The 15,929-nt window shown below is 46.2% G+C and overlaps 1 protein-coding gene across 1 annotated transcript in view; it reads left to right on the forward strand.

Moving 5' to 3' along the window:
* Window positions 1-229: 229 nt before the first annotated feature.
* Window positions 230-15,929, forward strand: part of LOC115318697 (ATP-binding cassette sub-family C member 2) — a 33,943-nt gene continuing 18,243 nt past the window's right edge. Inside the window, exons 1-12 of the mRNA XM_040212342.2 lie at window positions 230-352; window positions 426-683; window positions 2,935-3,138; window positions 4,429-4,575; window positions 5,865-5,955; window positions 7,073-7,275; window positions 8,262-8,438; window positions 9,496-9,663; window positions 10,134-10,318; window positions 14,496-14,571; window positions 14,932-14,936; window positions 15,458-15,666. Of these exons, the coding sequence (XP_040068276.1) occupies window positions 426-683; window positions 2,935-3,138; window positions 4,429-4,575; window positions 5,865-5,955; window positions 7,073-7,275; window positions 8,262-8,438; window positions 9,496-9,663; window positions 10,134-10,318; window positions 14,496-14,571; window positions 14,932-14,936; window positions 15,458-15,666 (1,723 nt within the window). The 5' untranslated portion in view covers window positions 230-352. The remainder of the gene's footprint in view (window positions 353-425; window positions 684-2,934; window positions 3,139-4,428; window positions 4,576-5,864; window positions 5,956-7,072; window positions 7,276-8,261; window positions 8,439-9,495; window positions 9,664-10,133; window positions 10,319-14,495; window positions 14,572-14,931; window positions 14,937-15,457; window positions 15,667-15,929) is intronic.

Consider the following 15,929-nt stretch of genomic DNA (forward strand, 5'->3'; position numbering starts at 1 on the left):
AGAAAACAAGTACCACCAAGCTGGTGCATGTTGGGACTCACTGGAGTCAAAAATGGCGGAGCGTCGCCGCCAATCTAGTTTGTCGCGGTGGCGCGGCGCCGGCATCTACAGTAGACCAATAGAAGCGCGCTCACAAACGGCGGCGCGTCACCGGTAGCCACAGCAGACCTTGCAATAGGAGCATGCGCGTCTGGACGTGGGATGCGCAATGAGCCAAAAATGGCGACGCGTCACCGGCATCCAATTGGAGCGCCCGCAACACGATTAAACGATGGCGGTACGTGGATAAGTCAGGATATCCAGCGGTTTAATTGTTTTCTCTCCTCGTAAGCGAAGGCCTTGGTCGTACACAGTCGCAAGTATGTGACCGGGCATTGGTTGAAAACGCATCATTGAAGTAATATCTGCACGGCTATTATCCACAGATGACTCGGCTGTCTTCATCGGCCAGATCACGCACGTTAGCCGGTTACCTTACCTCCATTCTGGTCGTGGACTGCCTCCAAATTGCCTCGAGCGTTTTCTTGCTGCCCACTCCCCTCACCGGAATCCTGTGCACACCCGTCGTCCTCTACATGCTCTTCAGCCGGGCGGGAGTTCTGGCCTCGCTGAGCTGCGCCGCCTGGATCGCCCTGGTACTCTTGCTGCCCGTTCCGCTCTCCGCACTCCAGAAGAAACTATGGGTGAGTTCGTGGCGTGTTCTCGCAGCTATGGGTTGTAACTATAAGGCTCCGTGTTCTCGGAGTTCAGGGATGGGCAAAATACATGCAAGTATGTATCGAAATACAAATACAAAATACTTTGTCAAAAATGTATTTAATTACAAATCTAATTGCATTTAAAAAAAAGGATTTAAGTACAAGATACAAATACAACGAAATGTAATTGGTCTCCTCCAAATTCTTTTCCAAATACATTCCTCAAAATTTGCGTAAGCGACTTCAGGGCACATGGAAAGGGTTTCTGAGTATCTCGTTTTAATTTTGCATTGCACACTCGGGAGTTAGTGTGCGAGGCTCTAGTAACGTAATAGAAATATAATCCCCCCCCAAAAATGCAATCAGCTTGGACGTAATAGGTGAAAAAAGTACAGAGCTTCAAGCAGCGTTTTTTGTCGATTACATTTTGGTATAGACCAACAAAGAACGGAGACCACCAAGACGCGCAGCACTAGCTAGAGAATTTTTTTTTTTTTATGCAACTCGCACCACTTGCAAAAATCTGGACAACCCGCGCATTTAGAATGTTCCAGGCAAAAATATGGATAGAAATCAGGCTGGAAAGCATCACAAGTTGTCACAGGCACTTATTTAGCCAGTCTGCCTGTGAACGTCGATTTGTCACTATCTTTTCCTGGACTAGCACCTTAATCACATAGTCACTAAACGCTTGTGCTTGATTGAGTGACACTGCATTCGGTGCAGAACATACTTTTCTTCCTGCTCTGGACAGTGACAATGAATTTGAGGGATGTATTTTCGCCCACAAAATTGTATTTAATTACAATTGTATTTGAAATACCCATGTTTTAGTATTTAAATACACACGTCAAATTCATTACTCAATTTGTAATTAAATACAAATGCAAAATACAGAAAGCATTTGAAATACCTATTTCAAATACTTGTATTTGAAATACTGCCCATCCCTGTCGGAGTTTATAATTCGTCAAACTCGGAGGGTGTTTTTCGGAGTTTATTTTGGCTCTGTGCTAATCAAACTGTAAAAAAAAAAAGTCTTTTATTTTTTGACTTGGGTGGGGAGTGTCATTGACGCATAAATATTCGGAGTTTATCGGATAAATCCGAATTGACCAAAATTTTACCGGCGGGTGTTTTTTGGAGTTTTTCAGATTTTTCCGAAAACACGGAGTTCTACTTATAGCTTATAAGACATACATACCATTAAAGTTTCTAGATAATTAGAGCTCTTCGTGCTTTCTACAGGTAGCGGCATTCCTTGAAGCACCGACTGCATAAAGGTGCAGGTTTTAGGAAACGAATGGCGGTGGAAAGCAGGAGACTAATCCGAATGACGCCATTTTGTTTCAGCGGAGTAGGCTTGGTCATTCGTACTGGATGTAATATTACCTGAAAGAGAGAAAGAAACAAGGTATCGAGGGACAGTACAAACAGACGCACAAATTAAAAGCACAAGGTCATGACACATGCGCTATGCCCGAATGGCTCAGCCGGTGATAGTTCAAGCACTGAAAGACGACGACGCACGTGGCGTTGCACTTTTCGCACTACTTGAGTGGCTCCATCGATTTGCAGAACCGGTCTTTTTTTTCTTTTTTTTTTTGCAGCCCTGGCAAGGGAATAGGCTTACGACAGTGACGTAGCCAGGAATATTTTCGGGGGAGTGCTGAGGTGGTTGGGATGTCCACAAGCTGTTCACAGCAAATAAAAGAGAATGTATATCAGAATAAAACTAGTTTTCACAGATTCAGTCGGCAGGACTACAGAATACAAGGAAGTGGAAGACAAGTGAAGTTTCAGCATGACTTGGGGTGTAGAGAGGGGGAGGGGGAGTCAAAATGCATGTGTATGCTATAGGGTCGGCTGGATTTGGGGGGAGGGGGTTGAAGCCTCTTAAGTCTCTCCCCCTCCCCCCCCCCCCCCCCCCCCCCCCCCCCGCTACACGCCTAGGTTACGACGCAAATATGCGTAACGTTTATCCTGTTTACTAGCTTGTTCTTGTTCTATTTGCGCTATTTTATTAGCACTAAATTGTTCAAACTAGCTCAGCAACGCAGATGTACTTTACGAGGTGAAGGAGGGAATGATTGAATGAAGGTGCCCATGAGGTTGGGACCATAAACTACATAGAGACTATCCTTATTAGTTCTTCGGAAAAACTGTTCAACCACGCAGTTCAAGGACGCTGAAACCCTAGAAATTTTACCGTCATCCCTGAGTACTTATTCACCAGGTGCGTGCTCTGCGAGCCCGCGACGAGCGACTGCAGCTCATGTCGGACCTGCTGTCTTCCGTTCGCCTGGTGAAGATGCACGCCTGGGAGGATGTCCACCGGGACAGAGTGGAACGTGCCAGAAACGCCGAGGTGGCGCTCATGTTCCGCATCAATCTGCTGGATGGTCTCATCGACTCCCTCTACAGCGCCAACAGTTCTCTGGTAACGCCGCCTGTCTTGCTTTGTCAACAAGAAACTGAGCGTAAAGTCGGAGTCAAACTGCTCGTACGTCGTATAAAAGACACGGTGTTTGCATCAGACATGATGACACAGTTATTTGCGGACGCACCTCAGTCATGGTCAAAGCACGTTTGCTTCATTTATATGTACGCTTCGAACTTGACTGCAGACACTTTTTGTGACAAACAGGAACGCCATACAAGAAAGAAATATGCCCCAGGCAGCGGCCGGAGACTGTCTTTTGTATGGTGAATTAGTTTGGCAGTTTGAGCGTGGCCTAATGATTTACAATTACCACTGTGTGGCCACTTGACCCTGCCCTCCCGTGCGGAAGTGTTTATCTTCTTTTTAGAGCGCAGCTCTTAGTGGCCCGTTTCCAGCCTGAGCGGCGTCGGCGTCGGCGTCGGCGTCGGCGTAACCGGGGGGGGTCACGTGACCCCCCCCTGAGATCACGTGACTACCCGCATGTGACGTGACCCCCCTCAGTACCCTTCCCTACTCCTCCTCAAGAGCTGCGCTCCAATTCGGCGTTACAGGGATTTCTAAACGGCTTTCATTTTTTTTTTTTTTTTTAAATTTTTATCAAGCATCTTTGATCTTTTTATGTTTTCCAGATATAATTAAAACAACACCCGTTTATTCTTTCGATGTTTGATTCATCTGTCATAGACCAATTTTGCTCTAAAATCTTGTTTCACCTCACTCCCCCTTGCTATGTTTTCTGTCATTCAAAACAAAGAAGTGTATGCAAAAAAAAAAAAAAAAAAGTCTCAACTTGAGGAACACAGCAGGTATAGAACACGAATGGATTGTTCCCAAATCGATTGTCTTTGCTTTGTTCTGGTGTCCAGTTCGTGGTCAAGCTCGGTTCGGTACTCTGTCATTAACAGCGAACTTTGCATTACGAAATATTGGCGTGAGTCGAGCTTTATCGAAAGTAACGATGCTTCTTTCCCTAATGAACATCAACACAAAAAACAAGATCGACCTGTTTATCTCCATAATCAAAACATCAATGTTTGCTTTAGCGGCTCATTTTCTTTTAGTAAAAGACAAAAAAAAAAAAGCTTTTACCTAGCTTTCTTTAGTGAAAAGAAAAAAAAGAAACTTCTTCACGCTCAGTATAAAAAGACGACCTAATAAAAAAAGGAAATTAAAAAGAAGACTAAACTTGCTTGGGTGCAAAGTAACGCGTGAATGGCCAATAATGCAAGAGCTGAGACATTGATTGTTAGAGCTTCACGTGTCTAACACGTCTCACTTGTCCCGCAGCTGATGATCATCCTGTTTGGAGCACTGACGATCCTGGACCCCACACGGAGTCTGACTCCCGGAGCGTCATTCACTTGCGTGTACCTGCTCTTCGTCACAGACCTCGTGAACGTCGCCGCTTCCACCTTCCTCCGGCAAAGGAGCCAGGTACGGACAGTCACCTCACACAGTTCCTACCGTACAAAATAGCTTTCCAGCAGAATGCGCTTTTTTAAGAGCAAAAGAGAAAATGCCGCTACGACGCTTCGTATTGGTAAAACAAAGGGGTTTAAAAAAAGTTTAGTGGACAGTCTGTGATATGGCGATAATTTTCACTTAGTTTTAGATGCAGTGTTCGTGACACAGGTGGTTGCCGGTTTTTTCCGTTTTGTTCTCCCAATTAGCAGCCAATTTTCCCAATTCCCAATTAGCGTTTTTTCCGTTTTGTTCTCCTAACCAGCGGCCAATTAGTGGAGTTAGGTTACGGGTCTCTCTGGGGTACCGAGCTTTGAAATTAAAATGAATGAACTTCTGTTGTCGGCCGCTCACTCATTTTAGAGCGCGGCGCCCGTTTCCGGCTTGAGCGGCGTCGCCGTCGCGGTCGGCGTAACCGCGCGTTGCATTATGGGACGTTTCCCATGATGACGTCACGTGTGACGTCACGAGGGTCACGAGTAAGATCACGAGTGACGTCGTGAGTGACGTCACGAAGGTCACTTGTGAAGGTCACGACGAAGGTCACTACCTTCACGAGTGACCTTCGTGAAGTAAGGACGTCACGAAGGTTACTCGTGAAGGTCTCGACAAAGGTCACAAGGGTCCCAAGTGACGTCACGAGGGTCACTAGAGTCACAAGGGACCGTCACTTAAAATCCTTGTGACGTCACGAGGGTCACGAGGGAGGCGGGAGGGGAGGGAGGAAGGGGCAGGAGGGAGAGGAGGAGGAGGGGATATGGAGGAGCAGGAGAGGCATACCCTCCTCTCCGTACCCTCCCCTCCTCCTCCTCAAGAGCTGCGCTCTAATTCGGCATTGCAGGGAATTGCAAACGTCTTTCATATTTTAGCCTTTTTGTTTTAACATCCGCGTCACCATTGAGAGTGTTAGTGTTTTGGTTTGCTTCATTTCGTTTTGTAGTATATGCAAATAAACGAAGCAGAATTCTAGTTAGGACCACATAGGTGTAGCTTGAATGCAAGAAGCAGTTACGATATTAGAACTGTAACGGTAACTTGTTCCATCATTGAGAAGGAACGAGTTTTCTTTCCTGGTTCGGAGCTAGTGTGAAACACTAACCGTCTAGGGCCTGGAAAGATTACTTTGAATTTAGCAGTGAGCGATATGTGACAACGAACACTTGAATCGCGACATCTGAGCAGCAAGAATGGCGTCCATTGATCTGGCGCGGTTAATAAATTATAAACGTGTTTTGCTCAGTTAACTGCTTTATGTGTTACAGGGCTCGGTGGGGCTTTCAAGGATTGCGAAGTTTAGTAATGAAGAGGAGCAGGACGAGAAGTGGATGGTTCGAGAAAGTTACCTGAACATAGGTAAACATTAACGGAAGACACGGCTTATCTGCAGTTGAACATAAACGTTGGTTTTCATTCCATTTGCTTGAACATGACGATGACAGGTCATTGAAATGTCTTTGTTTGTATAAGTCATATCTCTTTTTGTTGTTGTTGTTAGAACCCCCTAATATTTCTCGTTTTCCTCGGAGAGTTGCTGATTTCAGGATATTCACATTTGTTTGTTTATTCAGCCTGATATTTTTCGAGGCCCGTCAATCCACTAGACAGCAAATTGATCCTTTCTTCAAACCAGGGCTACCGGAACATATCCTCTCAGGGCATGTCTTGAGGTAAAAAGCCGCATTATCATGTGCTATACGTCGTTTTACATTAAGTCTAGGCACAGCCGACGCTATGTGTTGATGGGATCAATCGGACCGCGTCAAAAGCGCACCATCTGGGTGTTCTTCATGATTTGTACGTGTGCTATCATTGCTGAACCAATCATAAGCAGAAAACACGTAGTTACTTACGCTTTTGACACTGTTTGATTGGTCCCCTTAGCTCGTAGCGTCAGCTGTGTCTAACCTTAAACTGAAATGAAGTATTAATACTTTTATAGAGAACGTGTTTCTGTTTTCGGGTATTCCTACGAGCTCAAATTGCGCCCGTATATCAAGCTAATTTTTTTTCTAAGGAAAAAAAAGGCTATACGTTTACTGTTTATACGTCGAGAGGTCGGTTGTTTTTGAGACATGGTGACACAGGTTCACAATGTACGTGCCAGATCCAGTCATTGCGGCGTCTACCATAAGCACTTTCAGGTGTATCACGCTATGGTGAGTATGCGACAGTGCACCGGTTCATCCAGATCACCGTGATCCAGAGTGAAGCTAGAAAAACTGGGATCTGTTCCGAATTTCATGGGTTCCGCAGCGTGAGCCACGTCCTATAAGCGTCTTTGTGCGAACACACTCGGCTTCCGATCCCCAGCGCAATCAGCGATGACCGAAAAGCTACTCATGGTCATTTGAAGGGCGACCGATTTTAAACCTGTTTCTTAATTGCCTTTGCCACGCTGGCTTAATATTACGAACTCTTGTCTCTGTTTATGCTATCGAAACGCTTGCCGCCGTGTTCGACCTCGATGCAGGCACCGTGGTCCTGGAAGACTGTTCATTCGCTCAGTGCAAGAACAAGGACGGCTCTGCAACCACCATCCTGGAGGGCGTCAGACTGGGCGTGGAACCCGGCTCTCTTGTCGGGGTCGTGGGGTTCGTGGGAGCTGGGAAGTCCACTCTGCTGGCCGCCATCTGCGGGGACCTGCACTGCCTGAGTGGCGTCGTCAACGTCAGGGTGTGTACACAAATTATAACTATGTGCAAAAGGTAAGGATGGTCGAAGTGTCAAGGTCACCTCTGGAGCGCCGTGCACAAAGGTCGGATTATGCGCTATGGACCAACACGCTGCTTCACAAGCGCACCCGCTTTTCCCCACAACAGGTGTGGGCACCGCGCGTGCGCACGAACCAGATTCGGGTGAGAAGAACCGTTTACGCATGCGCAGTACCGACAGCAGCTCAGCAGCGAGACGTCCGAGAGTTGAGTTTGGGTATAGCAACATAAGGAAGGGAAGAGAAGCCACTCCCACAAAGCTTTCTGCTCATTTTGATTTGTGATCTTCCCCTATCCACTTGCCTATTCTTCGACATTTTCCCCACTAAAGTGTAAAAAGTGGAGGGCTTTGTGCGAAGGGCTTATAATATTATTCTTAACCTTCAACAAACTAAAGCCCATCCCTTCTTTGGCTTGTAATGAGGAAAACATGATGCGTTTTTTACCATCCAGTTACCGATTTTCTTCGTGTGTTTAATGTGATGTCTAAAGTGTGTAATATAAACTTACGAAACTGATTGTAATGTTGTTTTTCAAAATTCTCACTTATCGATGCAGCTGCACTGATATCAGCTTAAGTTAATTCGTCTCGTTGAAATTGTTTTCCGATAGGGACACTTAGTGTAACTTATCTGATAACCACATTCACTGACCCATGCAGTCAATCGCTTGAGATCTCCCTCTACCACTGTACTTGGGCATATCCCTCCCCTGTTGGGGTAGGAGTCATGCCCGCTCCTAACCCCACTACAACCTCCTGGGAGGCCGCTCTACTCAGCTCACACACAGCCCGAGCGGCAGCGAGCGCTGCTCGAACGGGCTAGACGGGTAGCGGTGGCCTGCGGGGCCTTGGACTTGGGGACCTGACCCGGGGGGCTTCATCACTGAACAGACTCAATTAAAGTTTTTATCACCACCACCACCTTCAAATCACGTGGTCTAACGCAGGGCCGGGTCGCACTCGTGCCCCAGTTGCCGTGTGTGCACAACATGACTGTCCGTGACAACATACTCTACGGCGAGCAGATGGAAGAAGACCGCTACCTCTGCGTGCTTCGAGCCTGTCAGCTCCTGGACGACCTGTCCAGCTTCACAGCTGGGGACCTCACCGAAATAGGCGAGAAGGTGGGCTGCTCCTCCTGCGAAGCCCTCTACTCTTTCCACTTCAGCAAAATGCCGCAGAGGAGGAGAAGAGTGGCTCGTCTCCCCTCCAGTGTTTGCCCTGCTGAAGTGGTAATATGGGAGGGCCTTGTGGGGAGGAGGCTGTCCTGCATTTTTGAACCTGAAACGGTGGAGTTGACTCTTTAAAATCATAGTGACCTACTAAGGTATACACTAGTCGGATACGTTGTTGGGCTGCTGGTTCATTTTCGTTAAACATGTAAAATAGTGCGAAAAAGACAAGGACACAACGAGGGGAATCTTTGCTTCTTGTCCTTGTCGTTTTTTCCGCTATTTTATGTGTTTAAAACTAAGGTATGCATACACTCAGTATTTTGCATCTGGCCGTCATGCATAGTAAGGAAATTTTATTTGTGTTTTTACGATACTGCAAAGACAGGTTAGTACTGCACTATTAGAAATTTTAAAGATTTCTCTTGCATAAGAACTAGTAATATGTCATACAATTGCACTGACAATTGTCCGTACAAATTTATGACATATTAAGACGTGCCTCACACGTCCAGTGCTGAAGGAATAGTATCCTTTGAGAACTCGGGCCATCGACACAGTGGCACAAACACACTGGCATCAACACAGTGGTATTGACACTGAGCCATCGACAAGGGGCTACCGACACAGTGCCATCGCCACAGCGTCGCATCGGTGGGAGAAAAGAACCAGCAGCACAGTCTTAACTAATGATATTTGGTTTCGGGCATCCCAATAATAAACGTTTCGTGATTTCCTTCCGAGGTAGATTTAAGATGCCAGTGAAAATAAATGAAGCTATTAAACGGTTTTAGATTACATATTTAATGTAGAAAGTCAAAATCCCGATGCCCATTCTTTGGTGTCACGATTACACCGCAGTAAACAATTATCAAATTATTGGTTAACAGATCACGTTGCAATGTAGCTCCAACCTTCGCTATATACCTTTCTAGTGATTATGAACTGGAACTTTCATTGTTATTACAGCCTAGTTGTGCGTCTGCGCATGAATGTTTCATGTTCATAGGGGGAGACTCTAAGTGGCGGTCAAATGCAAAGGATCGCCTTGGCCCGTGCCGCTTACAGCCCTCGCGACATCTACCTGCTCGACGATCCCTTGAGCGCTGTAGACAGTAAAGTTGCTGATCGAGTTTTCCACGATGTCCTCGGACCAGAGGGATTACTAAGAGATAAGGTAAGTAGTCCAGCTAATAGACTGGCATAGAAAAAAAGTTTCAATGCCACTTTTCTGTAGAATCCATTATATTTAATATTCCTCAGTGACACCCGTGCTGAGAAGGCCTTTTCATCTCTAAAGACATGTTGAGATGTTCTTAAATGTTTGGAAATTTAACATTGATGTTTTATTTTTCATAGGCATGATCAGGAGAACTTGCTAGACAGGTCGAGTAGAACAAAAGTGGAACATTAAAATATTTACACAGTGTTAAGGTTGCAAGTAGCCTTAACGTCAAAACTTCTAGTTTCAAGAATAATATTATGCGGTATATTATTGATATAGTATGATATCGTCAATGAATCATTGCTCCGACAACTGATAATATTTCTTATGTCTTGTGTAGCTCTAAGAAGTTCATAGGAAGAGACGTTGATCAAAACAAGGAAAACATCGATGACCATAAAGGACATTACTTTCCTTTTCAGACCCGGATCCTGGTAACTAACCAGGGGTCTTTGCTGAGACATGTGGATACAATTCTAGTGGTGCACGACAAAAACGTGACGCCCTTCTACAGCCTAGCCGACCTGTCAGACGACGCCAGAGTGCCAGAGACGATACGACGGGACCTCGATGCCTCTGCGTCACCGAAAGCGCCGAGTGATTACAGGTAAGAGAGAGCAAACATGAACGAAGACAGCAACACTTTGCGCAGCGTAATGTTCATCCAGCCTTTTATATGGACGCTTTCAACACGCGTCAGAATGAGCCACCATGGCCGACCTTCTCTTGTCTTACCGAGATACCGAGCCACGGAAGCGGGCGCTGACTAGCCTCCGCAATGGCCTATGCTGGGGAGAAAGACTTAGTAGCACCCAAAGTCGCAGTAACCCGTCCTGTTGTGGTAACGATGAAGTAAAGCGAACGGGATAAGAGGAAACAAAAACTGAAGGTCGGTTATGGCGGCGCCGATGCACAACTGCCTGCAAGCGTCTATTAGCCCCGAGAAGTTCGCGTGGCGCCTTCTTACGGCGAACCGGGGTGACGTCACGGCGAGGAGAGAATTTTTCCCCGACTCGCCCCGCTCGCCCTGTGGAGGCTGTGACGACCAGTCTTGGGTAAGTTACTTTTAAAAAGTAATTCGTTACAGTTACAGTTACTTTCAGAAAAAAGTAGTGAAGTTACCGTTACAGTTACCGCAACTAAAAAAGTAACTCGTTACAGTTACAGTTACTTTTAGAAAGTAACGACGTTACTTTTCAGTTACTTTTTACATAACACAAAAAAAAAATTAGGAGAAACTAGAAAACGCTTTTCACCAAGTTTATTTGAATAAAATTAAAAAGTGTGTTTTTTACTTCGTATTGTAAGTTGGCAGCAGTTGCTTCTCGAAATTAGTTTCTGAAAGTTTCCCTTGTTTGATAACGAACACGTCCCTGCCCTTGTTGAACAGGCGCTCGTCTAACGCGCTGGATGGGATTGCTGTGTTGTTTCGCCGGAAAAGGTTTTTGATTGCCGGGTAGGCGGTGAGGCAATAGAGTGCCGTTTTCTGCGGTCAAGGTGTTAGTAACCTCCTCCACGTCAGCAAAATACTCTCTGTACGCCGGCCATGGTAGTTTTTCTTTATTCTTATCAACATTCATATCCTTCGTAGCACTAGCTTATTGCTGGCTCGATGACGGTTGCGCTGGGTTCATACAGTCCCTGGACATATTTCAGCTTGTACCCGGCAAGCCAGAAACAAACCCCGCGCAAACAGTAGTAACTTTTGCCTCGACTGTTGACACTACACCGGATTAATGGCGCATATCAAAATACGAAACATGCGCAGAGCGGAGTGGCGGCGCTAATTAAAATACGAAACATTCGCGGTGCCCTCCGCGTGTATTGTTGTTTGATTCACCCGATTAAAAAGCGTTTGCGCAGAAAAAAAGAAAAACCGCAAAAGAGAGAGCTCTTCAAGACACTAAGATGCAAGTGTTCAGTCACGAAGTACAAGCGCGTGCTAAAGATAACTACTTTTTTTTTTTTTTCACCGAACCTACACGTGGCTATATTCGGGTCGTGACTGGCGAGAAAGAACGTATGCCTTTTATTAGCCTCGGAGTATGCCTTTTATTAGCCCCGAGAAGTTCGCGTGGCGCCCCCTTAAGGCGAACCGGGGTGACGTCACGGCGAGGAGAGAATTTTTCCCCGACTCGGTCCGCTCGCCCTGTGGAGGCTGTGACGACGCTAGCTGTCGGCGCGCTCGTTTATATTTAAATTTTTTTTTTGGCGTGTTTTTCGTAGGAAGTGTAAATTTTTATATGTTTTTTTATTGAGGTATGGCCTGTAGCTACAGGCGAAACTTCAAGCAAAATTTTAAGCATGGTTGACAGGGCAGGCAACGCATGAATCACAGCTGGTATGTGAAAATAAAGTATGGCCACAATTGCAGGAGCATCACTATAGATTTACATCTCGCACAATAAATGCTGCTAATGGTCTGAATCAATTGGACGGATATGTGTATAGTATTTTTTTTTGTATCTCTGTTTTTGAACACGATCGCCGAAGCAGAAAAGCTGCAGGCTGCTCGAGCAACATGCTACATACAGTCTGGGCCATGGGGAGAGAATCACAAGTAAGACAGCCCAAGTGCAGGGGCAAAGTAAAAAAGAAGGAACGTTTATTACATACATTGCTCGCATTTGACCTTTGCTGGATTCGGATAGTATTTCAATGGACAATACGGGTGGTATGTGTGGACTTGTTTATATCAACCCTCAACTAATGTATAACAAACGTAAGCGAAGGTGTCTAGCTCGTTTTTAGTCCCTTAAGCCCTAAAATTGATATTTTACTTAAATCGAATTGTCCTGAAGCTAAAATACCAGAAGCTTTTTTTCATGGAGACTGTCGCCCTTCACAGGTTTCACATTTTCTGCTACTAGTGCTGCATCTACCGGTGGACAAACGTTCGAATGCTTGCTTTTACTCGTTTTCCTCTGTTGTCAGAGGGTCCAGCTTCAGGGAGTTTGGAGGCTGAGGAAGCTTTTGGGTGTATTTTCCGAATACCCAAGACTGGAATGAAGAATGTCAGGAAAAAAGTATAAACATGCCAAATTACGGCACTATTGCTGTGCATATTTTTGGCAGTTCAATACATATCATACATGCAACTGGGAGCAATTTGGCCGTTTTTGCTGCTGCTACCATACAAACTAATTTCCAGTAATTGTGCATCTTCTAAGAAATATACGCATACGCGTATAAACTATATAATTAACGAAGAAACTGCATTTATGTAAAACAACACTGCTCCACAAGCACTTCAAAGATAATCAGACATAGGGCCTTTAAAACATCTGCGCACCAGCGCATGCAGAGTGGCAGCGCAGAGTCGGGGTCGCGAGCTAATTTGTCGACCACCCAAAGGCCCATGATATAAATGCCACTTCAAATGCCTTGAAAGCGGGATGTAATATCGTCCTAAATCATGAACATGCAAGGAGCAGAATTCCAGCGTCTGAAACACTTGCGTCACCGCTTCACTTACCCCTCGCAAGATTGCCTTGTGTCGTTTGGGCGGACGGGAAGGTTCATCGGCGTAATTGCCTCCGCCGATTGCTTTCGGCATTTGTAACCCAATTTTCAAAGTCGAAGGGACAAGCGAACTTATAAAATGTACGGAAGCACGTCAATATCGGCCTAACTCAACGTCTTGTACACCGGGTAAACGAAGTCCAGCTCCTCGAAGAGCTTGTGGCACACAACGCCAAACCAGGAAACCGGCGCTGGGAAGCGAGCCGATGCGAGATCACGGAGCGGAGTCTTCCCCCTGACATCCCGGCACACCTCACCCAATCAGAGCGCGGCGACCGCAGCGAAGCTTGTGTTCGCTCTCGGGGCTAATACTGACAAAGCCAGCAGATCTCGCCACGAGAAGCGGCCGCCGAAATGAAAAAGGTGGAGCGGCAGACAACGGATGAGAGTAGAGCCACGTGACTGGCGTCCCGCTGCGGCGAGACGCCGAAAAATACTTCTCCCTAGCGAACAGGTGCGTTTAGGGTCCTTACCGCTGCAAAAGCTGTGCGCTGACGTTCAGGTTCCCCGAGAAATGGCTCTTTCATACTCTGTGCTACAGGTCCTCGCGTTTTAAATCTGCGAACGGGCACTCTATATGGCTCCGTCACCGAATTGTCAGTCTTTGTGAGTATAGAGGAGGCTGTGAATCATCCTGAGAACTACATAAAGAATGGCTTAACTCTTTGAGGTTTAGACCTCAGTCACGCTGATCTTACATCATACACAAAGGCACGATGAGAGAATTATCAGCGAACACGCCTCAGGCATGTTTTAAGCATGTTTGCTTCGTGCCCATGTGTGCTTAAAACATTTCTGCAGACAGTTTTTATTTGACCCCTGTGACAGGGCCGTCTTGCAAGAAAGAAGAACGCCTAAGACAGTGTTTACAGACCGCCCTTTGATGTGTCAGCGATCTGACCGCAGCTTTACGTACATTTCAACGACTGCACTGTTCACAAAGAGGAGGAACGAGCGTGGGTTCTGCACACGGGCAGCAGCTTCACCCTTCCCAAACTCAGATGGTGTACTTGTCCGATGTCCACAGATCGTTGTGCTGCCCGCAAGCGGGACGCTCTTCTATAGGTAACCTTACACGTAACACATTCCGATGTGCTCTCATGCCATTATTTTCGTACATTCCACCTCACCCGGCCAGATGCTCCGTCCTGACTCCTGTCTCTATCTTTTCATGTTGCTACTGTACGCCCTGTACTTTAGTATATTTCTATTGACCAGAGTGAAGATGCACGACGGTTTACGTTATCACGCTGTTTTCACAGTGCCACCGAGAAAAAAGAAGTACAGGAAGAAGAATACGATCGTCTGATGAATCAAGAAACAGTCGGCTTCAAAACTGTAAGTGCCATGGTAAAAAAAAAGAAAAAAAAGAAAAAAAAACAACTTAATATTTGTGAAGGTCTATTGTCACCGACAGCTTAAAAAAAAGGCAGGTCGTGGCATATGCGGAGCGCGAGTTCATGCGCTACTTGCGCAGGGGTTCCGGTGACGTCAGAACGCTGAGCTCCGACTGTCTCCGTTTGGAAGGATATGGTGGGTAAATCTCAAAACAGCTAGCATTGAACTCTACCCACTATCTTTCCATCAGAACCAACCAGAGATCCGTGTTCTGGCGTAACTGCAACCCCTGCGCAAGAAGCAGATGAAGTCGTGCTCAGCATTGTGTTCACCCTTACGCCTTCGGGATTTGTTCTTCAGCGCTCGTATTGGGCTAATACTGCCATCTGAGTGGTCGGCGTACCAATAATGAGATGCTCGCCACACGCCATGCCCCCTGCGTTTCTTGAGATCTCAGTTACTGACTTCCTCCCCCAGCACCCCTGCAAGCATCCTTCTTGCCAAGTAAAACAAATCGGAACTTAAGCTATGTAAAGAATCACGCAGTAAGAAAAGTTGATTTTCCAATGGGTGTCAGTGGCCGCATGTATATCTTAGCTTGAAGCGTATGTTCGCGCTCCCAAAGTGACGATGTTTTAGATCGGTTCCAACTCCGTCCGGCTTCGATTCAAGCGATCGTTGTACTGGCGTGCACTTTGATGGACGTTGACGACCCCAGGTCAAGAGACACACTGCGGTAGTCAAAAGTGTTCGCCTGTATCCGTTAAAAAAAGAGACGGCGATATCCCCAGGGCCCTGGGAATACAAACATTCATCCGTATGTGATAAATTTGACGATCCCAAGTCGCATCATATGAGGATCTTCTGTGGTTTGTTTGACATAGAGCTCTTTGAAGCTGACCTGGGCGGTGTTGAAGCTGTCGGGACTCTGGGTTCCGGCATCCCTGCTTGCCTTCGCGGGAAGCGGAGTTGCCTTCACTTGGCAGCTGCTGTGGATGAAGGAGTGGAGGAACGCTCAATCGGCAGCGTCTACCGTCGACGGATCTCGGAACGTCGAGTGGGTTCTGGTTCTGGTGGCCCTCTGTTTGTCCGATGGTAAGCTCATGTAATTTGCGAGACCTTTAGACAAGCAATAGATCGTTCGAGATATTCAAAGCCAATATATCAATTGGTTTGAATTCGCATTCCTATCAGAAGGACGTAAAATGTTAGTTTGTAGCACTGATACTTATGGAGAGGCAGCCCATTCCCGTGGTCGTCTTGGGCTCTTTGCTTGGAACAAGCGAGCTCACGTGTTTAACCAGACCTTCTTGAACCTTGAAACACCTACCCGCGATGGAACAATTAAATAAATAATG

This window comes from Ixodes scapularis, unplaced genomic scaffold (assembly GCF_016920785.2).
Source record: "Ixodes scapularis isolate PalLabHiFi unplaced genomic scaffold, ASM1692078v2 PGA_scaffold8__174_contigs__length_109621045, whole genome shotgun sequence".
Taxonomy (NCBI): domain Eukaryota; kingdom Metazoa; phylum Arthropoda; class Arachnida; order Ixodida; family Ixodidae; genus Ixodes; species Ixodes scapularis.